Source organism: Chrysochloris asiatica, unplaced genomic scaffold, assembly GCF_000296735.1.
Source record: "Chrysochloris asiatica unplaced genomic scaffold, ChrAsi1.0 scaffold00002, whole genome shotgun sequence".
In the NCBI taxonomy this organism is placed as follows: Eukaryota; Metazoa; Chordata; class Mammalia; order Afrosoricida; family Chrysochloridae; genus Chrysochloris; species Chrysochloris asiatica.
Genome location: NW_006408520.1, coordinates 51,674,924 through 51,693,343, shown reverse-complemented (window position 1 = coordinate 51,693,343; position 18,420 = coordinate 51,674,924). Strand labels below are relative to the sequence as shown.

General features: G+C 38.2%; 1 protein-coding gene across 1 annotated transcript in view; it reads left to right on the top strand.

Annotated features, from left to right (window-relative positions):
* Positions 1-18,420, top strand: part of TNNI3K (TNNI3 interacting kinase) — a 588,833-nt gene that overhangs the window by 230,683 nt on the left and 339,730 nt on the right. The window contains exons 12-17 of the mRNA XM_006831035.1: positions 5,419-5,505; positions 6,290-6,346; positions 7,247-7,339; positions 7,422-7,479; positions 7,605-7,799; positions 8,613-8,717. Coding sequence (XP_006831098.1) covers positions 5,419-5,505; positions 6,290-6,346; positions 7,247-7,339; positions 7,422-7,479; positions 7,605-7,799; positions 8,613-8,717 — 595 coding nt within the window. The remainder of the gene's footprint in view (positions 1-5,418; positions 5,506-6,289; positions 6,347-7,246; positions 7,340-7,421; positions 7,480-7,604; positions 7,800-8,612; positions 8,718-18,420) is intronic.

Genomic DNA, 18,420 nt, shown 5'->3' with positions numbered 1-18,420 from the left:
ATATATAAAGGAACATCATAAAATATTAATGAGTCCTGCTCTGTCTTCATGATTTTTGGTATGTTTGAGTCCATTGTTTTGACAACTGTGTAGTGCTTACATCTTCTAGCTCTACATCAGACAATATTCCATAAGGTCTTCATAGGCTCATTTTTGGAAGTAGATTACCAGAACTTTCTTCCTAGTCTCTGTTAGTCTGGAAACTCCATTGAAAGTTGTTCACCTTCTGGCATTTGAAATGCTTTCAGCATTGTGTCCACATGTAAACCACCACAGTACAACAAATTGACAGAGAAGTCATGGGATCAAATGAAGTAAGTAAAAATACTTTGACTTCTGAAATGGATACCAAATCCTCATGTTGTCTATTTAGTCTTGGTCCCAAAGAGCTTCAGGAAACACAAAGTTACACACAAGATCATAGTATCGCTGTCATTTACTATTTATCTTCACAACTAAAACAATTCTAAATCCGCATTCATTGAGGATAAGCATACATTGCTTCTTAGATGAAATAGAAGATCGAGAGATAACCTTATAGGTAAAAAAAAAAAAAAGTTAAAATTGTACTACTTTTTGAATACTCATGAAATCTCTGTTGCAACATGACCATGATGTAGATATTAAACTTTGTAAAATCATTGCTACTGTTGTTGCTAAGTGCTATGGAGTAAATTTTTACTTATAGCAACCCTAAATAGGGTTTCTAAGGAGTGGCTGGTGGGTTTGAACCCTGTGGTTAACAGTACAGTGCTTACTCTACAGTGCCACTCCGTGATTCCTAAAACTCATTTATAACCTTCAGCAAAAGCCTAGGTTTTAAAAGAAATAAACATTTATAAAGTTGAATGTAAATGAGGTTTGTTGTTGTTGTTATGCGCCATGCATGGAGTCGGTTTCAACTCATAGGGACCCTGTACAGGGTTTCCGAGGCTGTAAATCTTTACGGGAGCAGAAAGCCTCATCGTTCTACCACAGAACAGCTGGTAGTTTCGAACTGCTGACTGTGAGATTAGCAGCCTGATTCGTAACCATTACGCTACCAGAGCTCCTTAAATGAGGTTTAGGGGAAAATTATAATACCAAATAGAAGGAATACTGGAATACGAGAAGAAGACAAAGCAATATGAAAACAGAATTTAGGCAATAGAGGCCAGAATAGAACAGTGACAGCAAGAAATGAGACCAAGCTGGCAAGAGCTTTGCCAGAACTCTCAGGTGCTCCAATGAGTGATACTCTGAAAGTACAAATCATTATTATAACTGCATTAGGCTAATCACATAGCAACCTTATATTTGGATAAATACTTGGAAACATGTAATAAATTCTCAGCTATAGTAAAACATGTCACTTAATTAGTAGAAGTTTGTTTATCCCTGGATGTGTTCCATTATTGTATCTTGGCTATCTGGGTGTATCCATTCTTAGGCATATGGCTTAACAAGTCCATTTAGGGAGCTGCGTCAAGATATTTTTCTGCTTAACTCTTTGTGGACAAGTATAAGGTACTCAGGCCCTAGTGCATACACTTTGGTGGCTTGTCATAGCAGTTCCTGGGGTGAAGAATTTCCCATATTTTGGCGTCTCAGCCCATAGTTAGCAGGAGGTAGGAAACCAGGCAGAGATGCCTTCCAGATCTGAGGGAGCCTCTTGGCATTTCTCTGGCAGCCTCATGCTTATCATCAGCCAGAACCCATGCACTCATTAGACTCCTGATGAAAAGCATTCCAAAGAAAACTGCCAGCAAATTGTGCCACTGTGCTGGCAGGAAATGAAAACTGCTCAGAGCAAGTGGAGCCAAGAGAGCTATTGAAATGAAAGGTAACATCAAGGGTGTGATCACTGACTCACACAGGCATTCAGGGTTTGGGACACAGCTTTCTGCTTCCCTAGGGAAAGCACAAGGCCCTCGTCTGTCAGCCGAAGTCAGTCCGACAAAGGGCCTGAGACAGTTCTGAAACAGGCTTAAGACAGTCTCTGTGGATTCATTTTGTTGAGCTTGGTAAATGCAGAGAGTTCGGGTCGCTTTCTTTATCCAAAGGACTTTCTCCTAGGAAAACCAGAAATGGGTGTTGGGGGAAATTAGTTACGAGTCGGGCTGCCAACCTCAAGGTCAGCAGTTCGAAACAACCAGCGGTTCCGCGGGAGAGATGAGGCGCTCTGCTCCCGTAAAGATTTACAGCCTTGGAAACCCTGTGCAGGGTCGCTATGAGTCGGAATCGACTCCATGGTATTTGCCAACAACAACAACAATATTTAAAGACCAAAGTTAGTGAACGAATGGCTTCAAAAGCACCTAGGTTCTGTTAGTGTTGGGTGTAGGCAGGGTAGAGGGTTCAAATGAAATCTCAGAACCTATGAATCTAGCTTTGGGATAAATGAAGTAATATTTCAATTCTTGAGGAAATTTTGTTGGTGCACTGGACTGTGAACCAAAATTTAATGATTCAAACCCACTAGATGCTCTTGGGAAATGATATACAGGGTCGCTATGAATTGGAACCAACTCAATGGCACTTAGCAATAACAATCAAATGGCAACCAAGGGAAGAAAGAGTGATGCTCTACAGGAGGTAGCCCCAACATGTAAGCAAGACACACTGACAGCTTCACAGACTGGGTGAGGTTGCAGAATAATTGTTCCTCATATGTGTCCAAGGCAAATTCAGATCACAGCTGAAATGAAGGTTGCTCAACTCCTAGTGACCCTAGAGGACAGAATAGAACTGCCCCATAAGATTTCCAATTAGTAAATTCTTATGGAAGCAAGTGACTAGTAGGTTGAAATGCTAACCTTTCTGTTGGAAGCCTAGTGCTTAACCACTGCATCACCATGATTCCTTTGAACTGAATTTAGAAAGATTATCCTGGATTATCTAGGGCAGGAGTGGGGAATGCATAAGGCCCACAAAATCATTTGGTCTGGCTCTGTCAAGGCAACTGTAGTTCCAGCCATTACATTGTTGCTGTTGTTAAGTGCCATGGAGTTGGTTACAACCCCTACCAACATTTTATAGAATTTTCTGAGGAGCAGCTGGTGGGTTTGAACCTTGTGGTTCGCAGTCCTGTGCTGATCCTTCAGTGCAGCCATCACATTGTTGCTGTTGTTGTTGTTAAGTGCTATCGCGTGGGTTCCAACCCATAACGACCCTGTATAGCGTTTCCGAGGGGTGGCTGGTGAGCTTGAACTGCCGACCTTGCAGTTCAACTGGCTTTGCAGTCAGCCGCATTAACTCACAACGCCACAGTAGGACTCCACATTGGTGATGGTGTGCTGTGGAGTCAGTTCCAACTCATAGTGACCCTGTACAGGGTTCCTGAGGCTATAAATGTTTACCGGAGCAGAAAGTCTCCTCTTTCTTCCACTGAGCAGCTGGTAGTTTTGAACTGCTGACCTTGAGGTTAGCAGCCCAATTTTTTAACCACTACACTACCAGAGCTCCTTAGACTCCACATTAGGGATGAGTTAATTAAATGTTTGACCAAATATGGTGGTTGGTGGTTATATGCCATGGATTCGGTTTCAACTCATAGCTAGCATGCACAGAGTTTCTGAGGCTGAAAATCTTTACAAGAGCAGAAAGCCTCATCTTTCTCCTGTGGAACCACTGGTAGTTTAGAACTGCTGACAATAAGATTAGCAGCCCAACTTGTAACCATTATGTACGCTACCAGAATACTTTTTGATCATATACAGCAGACAATTTTTAAGTTGATCATTTTGTATGGCTTACAAATGATATTATAAATCTCCAAATGATCTTTGGTATAAAAAAGTTTCTCCGCCCCTGATCTAGAGAAACTCAGTGTAATCACAGGGGTCCTTGTAAGTAGAAGAGGGAGACAGAAAAAGTCATAGAAAGGTGATGTGAGATGGTCTAAGTCACTTTTGCTGTCTGGAGATGTAGAAAGTAGGGCACAGGGAAAGGAATACTGGAAGCGGCATGGAATTAGATTCCTCCAGAAAAGAACACAGCCCTGCCAACACCTTGCTATTAACCCAGTACAATTCAAGTTATACTTCTGCCCTCCAGATATATGAGATAATCAATAAATGTGTATTGCTAACATTACTAAATTTAGGGTAATTAACAACAGCAGCAAAAGAAAACTGGATATTTAGAAAATGAATGTAAAATTCCAAAAGGAGTTTCTAAATTCATTTTAGAGTAAAGTCCTATTATGCATATGCTCTGGTGCTGTAAGCAGCTGCCATCAAGCCAATTCCACCTCAAGGCAACACACCGTGTATCAGAATAGAATTGTATTCCAGTGGCTAATGTCTCACAAGTAGGTCACCAGGCCCTTCTACTGATGGCCCTCTGAATATACTCAAAACACTAAATTTTTGATTAACAATGAGTTCTTAACTGTTTATGCCACACAGAGACTCCTACACTTCCCTATGGCTGGTTGTGTGCCATGGAGTCTATACCGACTGACAACTACTGATACAGGGTTTCTGAGGCTGTAAATCTTAGTTGTTGTTATTGTTAAGTGCTGGCAAGTTGGTTCCAACTCATAATGATCCTGTATAGGGTTTCCAAGGAGAAGCTGGTAAGCTTGAACCACAGACCTTGCAGTTCAAATGACTTTGCAGTCTGACACTTTAGCCCACAGTGCCACACCAGGACTACTACCATTGCGCCATTTAAAATTTCCTCCTTTAGGAATGCCCATGGAGTCCTGGTGTTGTTCCTCCTTTAGGAATGCCCTTGGAGTCCTGGTGTGGTGTTGTGCATTAATGCATTGAACTGCAAGGTTCTTTGAAGCACAGGGTTAGCAGTTCAAGCTCACCAGCTGTTCCTCGGAAACCCTATACGGGGTTGTTGTGAGGTGGAATGGACTCCACGGCACTTAACATCCTTCTTATAGACCTTCTTATAGATCGCACTTATCCGCTATCTCATTAGCTGACATCCAGCATTTGCAATAATAATTAACATGCTATCTGATGATTTTGTGCATTAACAACCTACGTCTGGCAGCATTAATGCCAACTGTAAGCTTCTCATTGCCTTGTTCATTGTTTCCTCACTACCCAACATAACAGTGCCTCACATGTCTTAATAAATGGCCTTGAATAACTGAGTGAATAAAAGTGAAGTTGATTTTCACTATTCAGGGCAATTGTGTTCTTATAAATTCCCAATAATACTGAATTAGCAAATAACAGCCCACCTTAGCCTCAACTGGGAATTTTTCCTCCATGAGAGTATTTTTAGCGAATAGGAGAAATTGCAAATATGCAATCTGTGAATAATGTGAATCAATTATATTAAATTTTTTTTGCAATAAATTATCTCTTAAGATATATTCTATGCAGTAGTTATCTCTAGTCATTCAAAAAATAAATCGTGGACTGAATAAATGAAACAAAAATTAAGACCCTTTGTTCTTTTTGTCTTTACATAAAGGACATGATGCAATTGTTACACTCCTGAAGCATTATAAGAGACCTCAGGATGATTTACCCTGTAATGAGTATTCTCAGCCTGGAGGAGGTACCCCATTTCTTATTCAGTTTTCATTGTTATTGCAATTTTGTGCCTAAAGGTAAACCTGTGCTAATGCTATTATCATTCTATGACTAGGGGGAGGGTATACTCCTTGTCAGGTTAGCTTTATTTTATGTAAAGGTATGTCTGGTAGTAAGGTGAATACAAAGAATCCTCTACTGAGGTTATTTTTAATTTTACAAATCTTCAATTTCTCCAAGTTAAAGGTTTCTTGCATTGGATGTTTTTGAGGTTTGTGCAGGAAGGCCTAGCAAACTGAGAACAGTCGTTTTCCTTTTCAGTAAACTATTAAGGCAGGGCAGAGAAGACTCATACTCAGACACAAATTAAATCTTCTTGAGCTTGAGTCAGCTGTTGTTGTTGTTGTTACGTGCCTTCGAGTCGGTTCCGACCCATAGCGACCCTGTACAGGGTTTCCGAGGGTGTAAATCTTTACGGGAGCAGAAAGCCTCATCTTTCTCCCGCGGAGCGGCTGGTAGTTTCGAACTGCTGGCCTTAAGGTTCGCAGCCCGACTCGTAACCACTACGCTACCAGAGCTAGACCCTGGTTATTATTTATTTTAAAACTTTTTATACATTTTCTAAATAAACACTTGTTGTACAGTTTCGATATCCAGGGAAAAGACCTGGACTTTGAGCTATAGTCTAACTTAGTTTCCTTAACAACTGTTTTTTTTTTTTTGTTTTTTTTGTTTTAAATATTGAACTTTTAAGTAGAAAAAAAGAGAATAGATTACTACTCTCAACTGTTATTTAATTTCATTTCTAGATGGTTCCTATGTGTCTGTTCCATCCCCCTTGGGAAAGATTAAAAACATGACAAAAGGTATTTTTACTGTGGGACAATTGTTATATATATTATAACTAAGGATAACTATCACTTTAGATATAATACTGTTCCATTATATTTCACTTATTAAAATGATGGATATTTTACCAGCATAAGCACTATTATCAGTGGACCTTCTTTCTTTCTATAATTAACCTTACCTGCTGTATTATTTTGCATATGCCCTCTCAGTTCATGTGGTGCAATAACAGTGGAAATTGTCTGAGTATTAAAGACATTATTTCCTTAGTAGTCTTAGACATTTTATTGTTTTATAAAATATAAATCACAAATACTAATTTTTTTTAGAAAAAGTGGACTAGCTTTGCTTAGAATAAATACTTGAAGAATAGAATTATTTATCTATAGCTACCAAATAAGTAACACTTGGGAAATTTTGAATGTATGCTGCACACAAAATTAAAACTATTTGGTCAGGAAAATAAAAAAAAATGGAATTCAAATGTAAATCTCTGTTTAACTGTTTAGAATTTGAGGTCTTTCAAAATTATTTTTTGGCTTTATATATGGTCTGAATTATTTCCTTTCATTTGAGGTTTTGTTTATGACTATTTGTCACTGAGGTTTGTTTATGACTGCAGATAACAGCCTTTATCATAATGTGATATGGACTGTATTTTTTTGTTGTTGTTGTTCATCAGATCAGGAGTAAACTGTTAGTCCTGATAACATCGAAGACAGAGAATTTTACATTCTCTGTCAGGGTCAGGGATCATATATGATATGATTTAATATTCTCAGATAGTCAATTACAGTGGGAAATGTGTTACTAGAGAATGGTTTGGGTTAAGTATATATTTGCAAGCGTGCATACATATCCACATATGTGCTTATTCTCTTTAAAATCAACAACAAATAAAAAAATCTTTTTTACAGAGAAAGCAGATGTTCTTTTCCTAAGGGCTGGGTTGCCCTCACATTTCCATCTTCAACTCTCAGAAATTGAGTTCCACGAGATCATTGGCTCAGGTAACCTAAGAAAAATACCTGTCAGCTTAGTTGAATGAGTTCAAAATAATATATGTTTATTTATTTCTTTTAAATATTATAGGTTCTTTTGGGAAAGTATATAAAGGACGATGTAGAAATAAAATAGTGGCTATAAAACGGTAAGCAAGAAATGAGATTATTCAGCATTCAGGTAGGTTTCTAGCCTTTGAAAACATGTTGAAGAAGCACACCTAGTCTAGATTCATCTAAACTAACTAAGGATTTTTATTACTGCTGTTTCCAGTTATCGAGCCAACACCTACTGCTCCAAGTCAGATGTGGACATGTTTTGCCGAGAGGTGTCCATTCTCTGTAGGCTCAATCATCCTTGCGTAATTCAGTTTGTGGGCGCTTGCTTGAACGATCCCAGCCAGTTTGCCATTGTCACTCAGTACATATCAGGAGGTTCTCTGTTCGCCCTTCTTCATGAGCAGAAGAGGTATGGGTCTTTTCTTTTGATTTATCATTTAACATGCCATTGAAGTTATCCTTGAACAGCCTTAGAAGCTTATGTTTTACAAGAGCCTTCAGTATGTGAAATCTCTGAGCAATATCAAGTGTAGCATTATTAAATCAGTTACTAATTTATGCTCAACAATTGTGTTTTAATTTGACGGTAACAAATACCAAGGAATTTAGATTGATAACTAATACTCCTAATAATCAGGCTAAATTTGAGATAACAATAAATCAGATATATGTAATCTTGAAATAAAATACTTTATAGGGTCTATGTTGTCATTAAGTGCTGTCGAGTCAGTGCTGGTTCATGCAACCCTGTCTAAGGTTTCCAAGGTTTTGGCTTGTGAGTGTAAACCACCGACCTTGTGCTTCAAACTGACCTTGCAGTCTAGCACATTAACCTGCAGCAGATTAAAAAAAAAGAATAGACTTGCATAAGTCTACTTTGAATTCACTTCCTAGTTTTATGCATGCAATAATTAGAATGCAATTTCATTCAGTCAGTGATAATATTCCACTTGTATGCTATTACAAAGTAGTATAATATTAAAAATATTCTGACGTCAAGTAGATTGTTTTAAATAAGAGGGTTTGGTATCTGGGTTATTCTATAGTTAAACATTATCTGATGTAGAAAAGCCATTTTCCAGATTTGTTGAATTTGTAGTTTAACCTTCAATAAAGCATAAAAGACTGAAATCAAATCATACATACCATTTGCTTTCTTTTAGAAATATATGGTATTCGCTTTGACCATTTCATCCTCATTAAATCTATTTTTAAATTCTAGGATTCTTGACTTGCAGTCTAAACTAATTATTGCAGTAGATGTTGCCAAAGGTATGGAGTACCTTCACAACCTGACACAGCCAATTATACATCGTGACTTGAACAGGTATTTATGTTTTTCCCTTAAACCATAAAATTAGAATTGTGCAACTACCTAAAAGTCTACAACAGATGTCAATGAAGATACATTTAAGGTTTGTTATGGAGCAGGCTTTTCTACATAACCTGTGGGTAGAGACAGGTTACCATAAGCCTAGGCAATAAAAAGTTTCGCCATTGACTTTTGCAGAAATAGAAATCTATATATCAATCCTTCTGGGATCTTTCAGATACATTAATAATGATCAGAAAATAAGTGATATCTAAAAAATTCGCCAGCTATCTGGGTTCCAGATCAGTAAGGTCAGATCAAGGACTGAGCTCAGTAAGTATTATAGAATGTCATGTCTCATAACGTTGAATACTATAAGAGAGTTTGTTGTTCTTGTAATTCAAACCAACTGTGCTGTCCAGCGCATTAACCCACAGTGTCACACCAGGACTCCACTGTAGGAGGGTCTGATACAAATGATCTGAAACACTGCTCTTGTGCTACCATCGTGGTATTTTTGTTTTATTAATTCAGCTAAAACACAGTGACTTATTTACCTAGTTTATGACAAGAAGATACGTTCAAGTAAAATAGAGGTTTGAAATAAATATAGAGTCAGAGTGTTCCAATGTTAAATGCCAAGGGGTTTCAAAGTTTTCCTATATAGCATAACCCTTTCTCTGAGTAAAATCTAACCCAGAAAGCTAATATACAAAATGGAAGAGCTTTAGTTGAAGGCAGATTGTGGATCTAGAACTCTGTTCATGTACCATTTTCTGTTGGCCAATGAGGGGAATCCCTTGCCATCCCAGTAGAATCTCAAATGTCCTGTGGAAAATAGTTGGACAACTATGGATTTGGTTTAGGAAACAAGTCAGATTATTCTAAATCCATAACTCTCAGCTCATGGTTGTCAAGAAGGTTCATGTTAATTTTATATATAATCTTTTTTATAACCTCCAGAGTTCTGAAGCTACTAAGTATTAACAAATTAATCCATTTGGTCATTAGTTCAACAACAATTTGAGCATCAACTATGTTTAAAGTTTTCTACTTGGCAAAATAAAGCTTGCAAAGTGAAACTGCTGTAGACTTTATTTTAATAAACTACCTATTCTAGTAGAGAGGAAAAATACATAAATATATTTTAAGATACAAAATAAAAAGTTTTATAAAAATAGTGAAAGTCTATAAAATTTTAAAAGAAATAATATTAATTGGTACGGTGCTGTGGGTTAATTCGCCAGACTGCAAAGCCGTTTGAACTGCAAGGTTGGCAGTTCAAGCTCATCTGCTGCTCCTCGGAAACCCTATACAGGGTCACTATGGGTCAGAATCAACTCAATGGCACTTCACAACAAAGAGTTTAGAGACACTCTTACGAAAGAGATAACATTTGAGGTTGGCCATAAAGGGAAGATAAAATAGAAGTGCATTTTAGGCTAAGGAAGTCATTATGAAAATAGATTTCTTATTATTGTGGAGTTGTTTCTAACTCATGGCAACCTCATATGGGTTAGAGACTTTTCAATGGCTATTGTTTTAAAAGTAGATTGCCTAGATTTTCTTGTGAATTTCCTCTGAGTGGATAGCCCAGCACATTAACTATTTATAAAACCCGGAATGCCAAGAAAATAGAGGTCAGAAAATTAAAGATCTATGTAGAAATAATGAATAGTTTTATTTTAGTATATAACTGCAAAACATACCATGACTGTAATGTATGAAAAGTAGAGTTAGAATGAAGTGTGCTGTTGTGGTTGTTAATTGCGTTAAGTTGATAGTAACCTTGCATAGTGTTTCCAAGGTAGCTAGTGAGTTTGAACCACCGACCGCATATTTCAAACCAACCTTGCAGTCCAGTGTTTTATCCTGCAGCACCACACCAGGACTCCTTGACATAGATAGTACTTTATTTTAAATTAGGATAAAAGTTATTTCTTCCCTGTTATCTATTAGTTCTATTTTTCTCAAACTTTCTACTCAAACAATGATATTCTTCTTCAGTAAGATTTTTAGAAGATATAGATAAATATAATAAACTAATCTATAGCAAAGGAATCATTTGTGAGTTTGGGGAGTATTATCTTGTCATTCCAACTGTCCTTGTATGTGATATTCAAACAGTGAGCAATTCTTGCAATTTTTCTATAGCTGTAATACTTCATTTATGGGCAATTGAATATGTTTTGTTTTCCTTTGAGTTGCTGCAAATTATTGCCACCAGGTTATTTATCCCACTGCCATTGGGTCAATTCTGATGCATAGGACCCTATTGCTGTTGTTAGGTGCCATCAAGTCCATTCTGACCCATAGTGACCCTATGCACAGCAGAAGGAAATACTGCCCTGGTCCTGTACCATCCTCACAATTGCTGCTACACTTGGGCCCATTGCTACTGTCACTGTGCAAATCCATTTCACTGGGGAACTCCCTCTTTGCACTTTAACAAGCATGATGTCCTTTTCCAGAGACTGTTACCTCTTGATAATGTGTCCAAAGTATAATAAATGAAGTTTGGCCATCTTAACTTCTAAAGAGCATTCTGATTGTACTTCTTCCAGCAGAAGTTTGTTTGTTCTTTTGGCAGTCCATGGTAGCTTTAATATTTTTCTCCAAAACTGTAATTCAAATGAATCAATTCTTCTAGGATCTTTCTTATTCAATAACATGCATATGAAGCTACTGAAAATACCATAGCTTGGGTCAGGTGTACTTTAGTTCTCAATTAACATCTTTGCTCTTGAACACTAAAAAGGTCTTGTTATAAAGAGCAGCACATTTGGCTAAGGCAATATGTTATTTGATTTCATGACTGCTGCTTCCATGAGTCTTGATGATAGACCCGAGCAAAATGAAGTCTTTGACAACTTCAAACTTTTTTCCATTTATTTATTGCTCTAGTGGTGAGGACTTTTGTTTTCTTTACATTGAGGTATAATGCATCCCGAAGGTTGTGGTTTTTAGTTTTCATTATTAACTATTTTAAGTCCTCTTCACTTTCTGGAAGCAATGTTGTGTTATCTGCTTATTTTAGGTTGTTGATGAGTCTTCCTCCAATCCTGATGCCACATTCTTCTTCATATAATCCAGTTTCTCAGACAATTTGCTCAACATACAGATTGAACAAGTATGGTGAAAGAATACAATACAAGCACACAGCTTTCCTGATTTTAAACCATTCTGTATCCCTTTGTTCTGCTTGAGTGACTGCCTCTTGGTCTCTGTACAGGTCCTCAAGAGAACAATTAAATGTTCCTGAATATTCATTCTCTGCAATTTTGTCTATAGCTTGTCATGATCCATACAATCAAAAGGCTTTGCATAGTCAGTAAAGTACAGTTAAACATCTTTCTGTTATTCTCTGCTTTCAGCCAAGATTTGTCTGACTTCAGCAATGATATCCCTTATTTCATGTACTTGTTGGAATCTGCCTTGAACTTCTGGCAGTTCCCTGTCAATGAACTGGTGCAGTCATTTTTGAATTATCTTTAGCAAAGTTTTAATTGCATATAATACTAATAATATTGTCTGATGATTTCTGCATTCTATCAGGTCACCTCCCTTTGGAGTGGGTACAAATAAGGATCTCTTTCAATCAGTTGGGCAGGTAGCTGTCTTCCAAATTTCTTGGCGTAGATGAGTACTGCATCAATTTGTTGAAATATTTTTATTTGTATTCTATCATAGTAGAATTAGCCTTAGTTTTTTAAAGATTATAATCTTTATAATAGCAGGCTATCACATCTATCTATCTTGGATTAGCTGATGGGTTCAAATTGCTGTCCTTTTAATTAGCAGCCAAGTACTTATCTGATGATGCCAGGAGTGCCATCGAGTCGGTTCCGACCCATAGCGACCCTGTACAGGGTTTCCGAGGGTGTAAATCCTTACGGGAGTAGAAAGCCTCATCTTTCTCCCGCGGAGCGGCTAGTAGTTTCGAACCGCTGACCTTAAGGTTCACAGTTCGATTCGTAACCACTACGCTACAAGTATTGTTGTTGTTGTTATGTGCCATCGAGTCGGTTCCGACCCATAGCGACCCTGTACAGGGTTTCCAAGGGTGTAAATCCTTACGGGAGTAGAAAGCCTCATCTTTCTCCCGCGGAGTGGCTAGTAGTTTCGAACCGCTGACCTTAAGGTTCACAGTTCGATTCGTAACCACTACGCTACAAGTATAGCTGATATTAAATGTGAATGTAGAGGCTTTATTATAAAATAGATATAGGTTTATATTTACCATTTTACAATTCTAATTAATTTAATTGCGTCCTGGTTTGGTGCTGGAGGATGAGCACTGGACTGCCAAGTCATCAGTTCAAACCCATTCAACCACTCCTGGGAAACCCTATACAGAGTCCCTATGAATTGAAATCGACTGGAATGCACTTAACAAAAACTAATTCATCTAAATACTTAAATTTTCCCCCAAAGTCTGCAAAGTTTATGAAGCATTGTGTCACAGATATCTGTAATATAATTAGAGTCCAAAACATTGCATCCATTGTGGATTATTTTCTTTCAGTCTTTAATCTGGTGGCAACAGTAGCAAATCATTTTTAAAGATTATTGAATATTGTATGTGTATGTTGTTGTTAAGGAGCTCTGGTAGCGTAGTGGTTATGAATCGGGCTGCTAATATCGTGGTCAGCAGCTCAAAATTACCAGCTGTTCTGTGGGAGAAAGATGAGGCTTTCTGCTTCTATAAAGATTTACTTTTGGAAATTTTCAGAAATCCTGTGCAGGATTGCTATGAGTCAGAACTGACTCCATGGTACATAACAACAACAACATGTTGTATTAAGTGCTTTCAAAGTTCGGACTCCTAATAACCCTGTATGACAGGGGTAGGGAAAGTTTTTCCTGCCAAAGGCCACTTGGATACTTAAAACATCATTCTCAGGCCATGCAAAATGTCAACTAAAAAATTAGCCCACTTTATTTTGTCAAACATTTAATTAATTCAATCGTAATGTTTGAACTCACCTCTAATGTTTGAACTGGGGTTCTGGCGTGGTGCTGTGGGTCAATGCACCAGACTGCAAAGCTGTTTGAACTGCAAGGTCTGTGGTTCAAGCTCACCAGCAGCTCCTCCGAAACCCTATACAGGGTCTCTATGGGCCAGAACCGACTCCACGGCATTTCACAACAACAACGTTTCAACTAAGGAGCTCTGGTAGTATAGTGGTTATGAGTCGGGCCATTAACCTTAAGATTAGCACTTCAAAACTACCAGCTGTTCCATGGAGAAAGATGAGGTTTTCTGCTCCAGTCAAGATTTACATCCTCAGAAGCCCTATACAGTGTTGCTATGAGTCTGAACCAACTCCATGGCACATTGCCAAGGTTTGAATTGCATGGTCAACAGTTCAAACTCAACAGGTGGTTCAAACTCAGAAATTCTATAAAGGGTCTATATGGGTCAGAAGCTACTCAAAGGCACTTAGCAACAACAACAAATGTGATGGTTGGAACTGTGGTTGCCTCGGCAGGGCCAGATCAAATTATTTTGCAGGCCTTATATGGCATGGAGTCCAGGTGTGGTGCTGTGGGATAAAGCATTGGACCTCAAGGTCAGTTTAAACCACAAGATCAGTGGTTCAAACTTGCCAGCCGCTCCTTGGAAACCCTACATAGGGTCACTATGAGTCAGAACTGACTGGAAGGCACTTAACGACAATGACAACTATATGTATCATGGGAATGACATTCCCTACCCCTGTTGTATTTTGTTTCCAAAGAACAGCTGATGAATTTGAACTGTGGGCCTTGTATGTTTATACAGCATTTAAATGGTCCAAGAGTAGAGGATGTATTCTTTCTCCTCTGGGGATTTATGCAATCTAGATGGTTACATAGAGCGTATGTCCAGGAAGCAACTGGATTTCCATTTAAGACAGAAAGTGATTAATGATTGCATAGCAATTTTCAAAGGATTTCAAGTAAGACAAAGATCAAAGTGGAATGGAAGGATTTCTGGAGGAGGATGAACTTTAGAGAATAGACATGCATCTTTTCTTAGTTTTTGCACAGCAATACCAACCACAGTACTTAGAAAGTCCTCCTGACAGGGATATAAGAAATGGTGCATATCTGAGAGTAAGAGTGAAGAATTTGGATATTTACTTGCATTTGTATTGAAATGACCTGTTTACATTTTTGTCTCCTGACTAGTCTAGACAAGTGGGGGCTTGGAGAGCTGAGATTCTGCTCTTAGCTCAGATTTCTAGAGCAGAGCATAATGTCCTACAAAGAGAAGATAGTCAAAGAATGCATTTTGAATTCAACCAAATTCTTGAGGTATTTCTATAGATGCCATTTCAGAAAACAATGGTTTTCTGTAATGGCATTGGGATTTCAAAGACATTGGGAGAGGTGGGGTTCTCTCCAGACCTCAAAAGGTTTACAGGATCAGGTAGCCAAAAGTACACTTGGTATTTGGTGGGTAGATGGCTCATTCCTTTATTCAGCAAATCAACGGTCAGCACAGGGGAAGGGGTCTCAGGTAGTCTCTTGCCCTTCTTCCCTCTGTAGTTTTTAGAGCTCTTTCATGCTTTACTCCCTTTATCTTTCTATTTCTTCTCCCTCTGTGTGCCCCTCATGTGGGGGGAAGTCCTTAAGTACTACTACAGAATAAAGAAGGCATTTGCCAAATATACTTAAAGGTTATATAACAGTGTGGCATCATTCTAATATGGCAGTGTGCATAACAATGATTTAGCATTCCCTGGTTTTCATCAGAACCACTGAGTTGCCCCTGGCTGGGAAGACAGGGTCTCTGATAAGCTATAGCCACTTCCTGGCTATCACCTCCTTCTGATCCAATGTATTGAATTGCATGGTCAACAGTTCAAACTCAACAGGTGGTTCAAACTCAGAAATTCTATAAAGGGTTGATATGGGTCAGAAGCTACTCAAAGGCTATCTGTGGATGGCTATCTGTGGATGGCTCAGTAGGATAAGCAGTTGACTTCAAGGTCGGTTTGAACTGCAAGATTAGTAGTTCAAACTCTCCAGTTGCTTCTTGGAAACCATGGTTGGTGGTTATGTGCCGTGGAGTCAGTTCCGACTCATAGTAACCCTGTACAGGGTTTCTGAGACTATAAATCTTTATGGGAGCAGAAAACCTCATCTTTCTCCCACGGAACAGCTGGTAGTTTCAAACTGCTGACCTTGAAGCTCGCAGCCCGATTCGTAACCACTATGCTACCAGAGTTCCTTTTGGAAACCATATACAGGATCATTATCAGTTGGAACCAAATGATGGAACTTAACAACAACATCTGTAGATATAACTCAAATAATTTATCCAACATATTTTATCATTTTCAAGGAAAGAGAATATTTGAATTTGTTCATCCACCCATAGAGGGTACATTTTTATATGGGTTTGTAATTGTTGTTTTATTTGAGTAAAAGAAAGACAAATTTAAAAAATCTATTTTCTATAGGACAGCAAGACCTCCCTGAGGCCACTAGCACAAGTGAGTTTAGTTTAGATCTTCAGTGTGTGCTAAAGCAAAGTTCAAAGAATACGTTTAAAGAAAATATTTACAATGATGAAAATTCCAGTTACCACTGAGTTGACATTGACTCATGGCAACCCCTTGAGTGTTAATGAGTAGAACTATTCTTTGTAGGGCTTTCAATGATTGATTTATCAGAAGTAGATCACCAAACCTTTCTTCAGACGCCACTTTCATGGACTCATATCTCCACCTTTGCAGAAGTTCATAAAATGTTTGCATCACCCAGGGACTAATGACAATAACATCTATAATTTTTTTCAGCACTTATCATTTGAAAGGTGCTGTACCTTGTCATGCTGATCTCATTTAATCCTCAAAATTATTATCCTCTCCATTTTAGTGAAAAGGAAACTAAGTCTAAGACTATAGCCTTATAATGTTCTTAGCAATATACTATACTGTACAAACAAAACAAAAATAAAGCAATAATACAAAACACATCAAAACGTAGACAGAAGGGGCCCTGCGGTATTAGATTGTTGTTGTGAGGTGCTGTCAAGTCACTTCTGACTCATAGCGAGCCGATGCACAACAGAATGAAGCACTGCCAGGTTCTGCATCACCAAATGTAGTTATGTTTGAACCCATTATTGCTGCTACGGTGCCAACCAATCTTGCTGGGGCTCTTCCTCTTTTATGCTGACCCTTCACTTTGCCTAGCATGATGTTCTTCTCCAGAATCTGGTCCCTCCTGATAGCATGTCCGAAGTATGAGAAATGAAGTGTCTCCATCCTGGCTTCTAAGGAGCATTCTAGCTATACAGATTTGTTTGTTCTTCTGGCAATCCATGGTACTTTCAATATTCTTCTTGAGCACCATAATTCAAATGCATCAATTCTTCTACAGTCTTCTTTAGTCATTCACCAAATTTTACATGCATATGAGATAACAAAATACCATATCTTGGATCAGCACATCTTATTCTTCAAACTATTATCTTTGCTCTAGAAACTTTAAAGAGATCTTGTGAAGTAGATTTGCCCAATGCAGTATGTCGTTTGATATCTTGACTGTAGCTTTCATGAGTGTTAATTGTGGGTTGAAGCAAAGTGAAGTATTTGACACCTTCAATATTTTCACCATTTATCATGATAGTATTCCTTGGCCCAGTTGTGAGGATTTTTATTTTCTTTACATTGAGTTGCAATTTCCATGTTCTGATTATTAATGGAGCTCTTTATCCTCATTTTGATTTGTGCTCCATCAGCAAATGAAGGTCCCAAAAGCTTTCCTCTATTTGTGTTATCATGGTCAACTCTACTTTGAGAAGGCAGCTCTCCCCAGTCGTATTTTGAGTGCCTTTCAACCTGAGCCTTATCTTCCACCACTATATTGGATAATGTGCTGCTGCTATTCATAAGGTTTTCAGTGGCTAATCATTCAGAAGTAGTCTGTTTTCTCTTCTTTCTAGTCTGTCTTAGTTTGGAAGTTCTGCTGAAATACGTCTACCAGGGGTGACCCTGCTGGTATTTAAAATACTGGCAACACAGCTTGCAACATCAAAGCAACACACAAGCCACCACCGTGTAAGAAAGTGACAGACAATTAGTGAACATTGAATTGTTGTTGTTTAGTTCTGTCAAGTCAGTTATGACTCTTGATGTCTTGTATAAGTTCCTAAGGAGCAGTTGGTTTGAACTCCTTACCTTCATTTAGCAGTCCAGTGTTTATAGTACAGTGCCACATCAGAACTCCAGATATTAGATTAGTATCCCCATTTATCAAACTCTGTACTTCAGTCCTTAACAGCCTCAGTTCCCATGAAGTAATATATATGAAAACATTTTGTAGACTATAAAGCACAATAACAATACTATCTTTTACTGCTCCTTTAGGAACCCTGTTGGTACTGTAGGATATGTACTTGGCTACAAACCTCAAAGGCGGCAATTCAAACCACCAATTGCTCCTCTGGAGAGAGTTAAAGTTTTCTGTTCCCACAAAGATTGACAGCTTTGAAACTCTATACAGAATTGCTATGAGCCAGAATCAACCCAATGGTAGTGGGTTTATTTATTTGTTAATTAATTCCTCACTATTTCTGGCAAAAGTGGCATAGTAACCATGTCTGAGATTTTAAGTCTTAACAAGGAGGAAGGAGAATCAAACTCAAAATCAGCCCAAGGCCTATTTATATGGGGCAGATGTCAGATATACCTACCTACTGCAACCTTCTTTGAGCTATTCT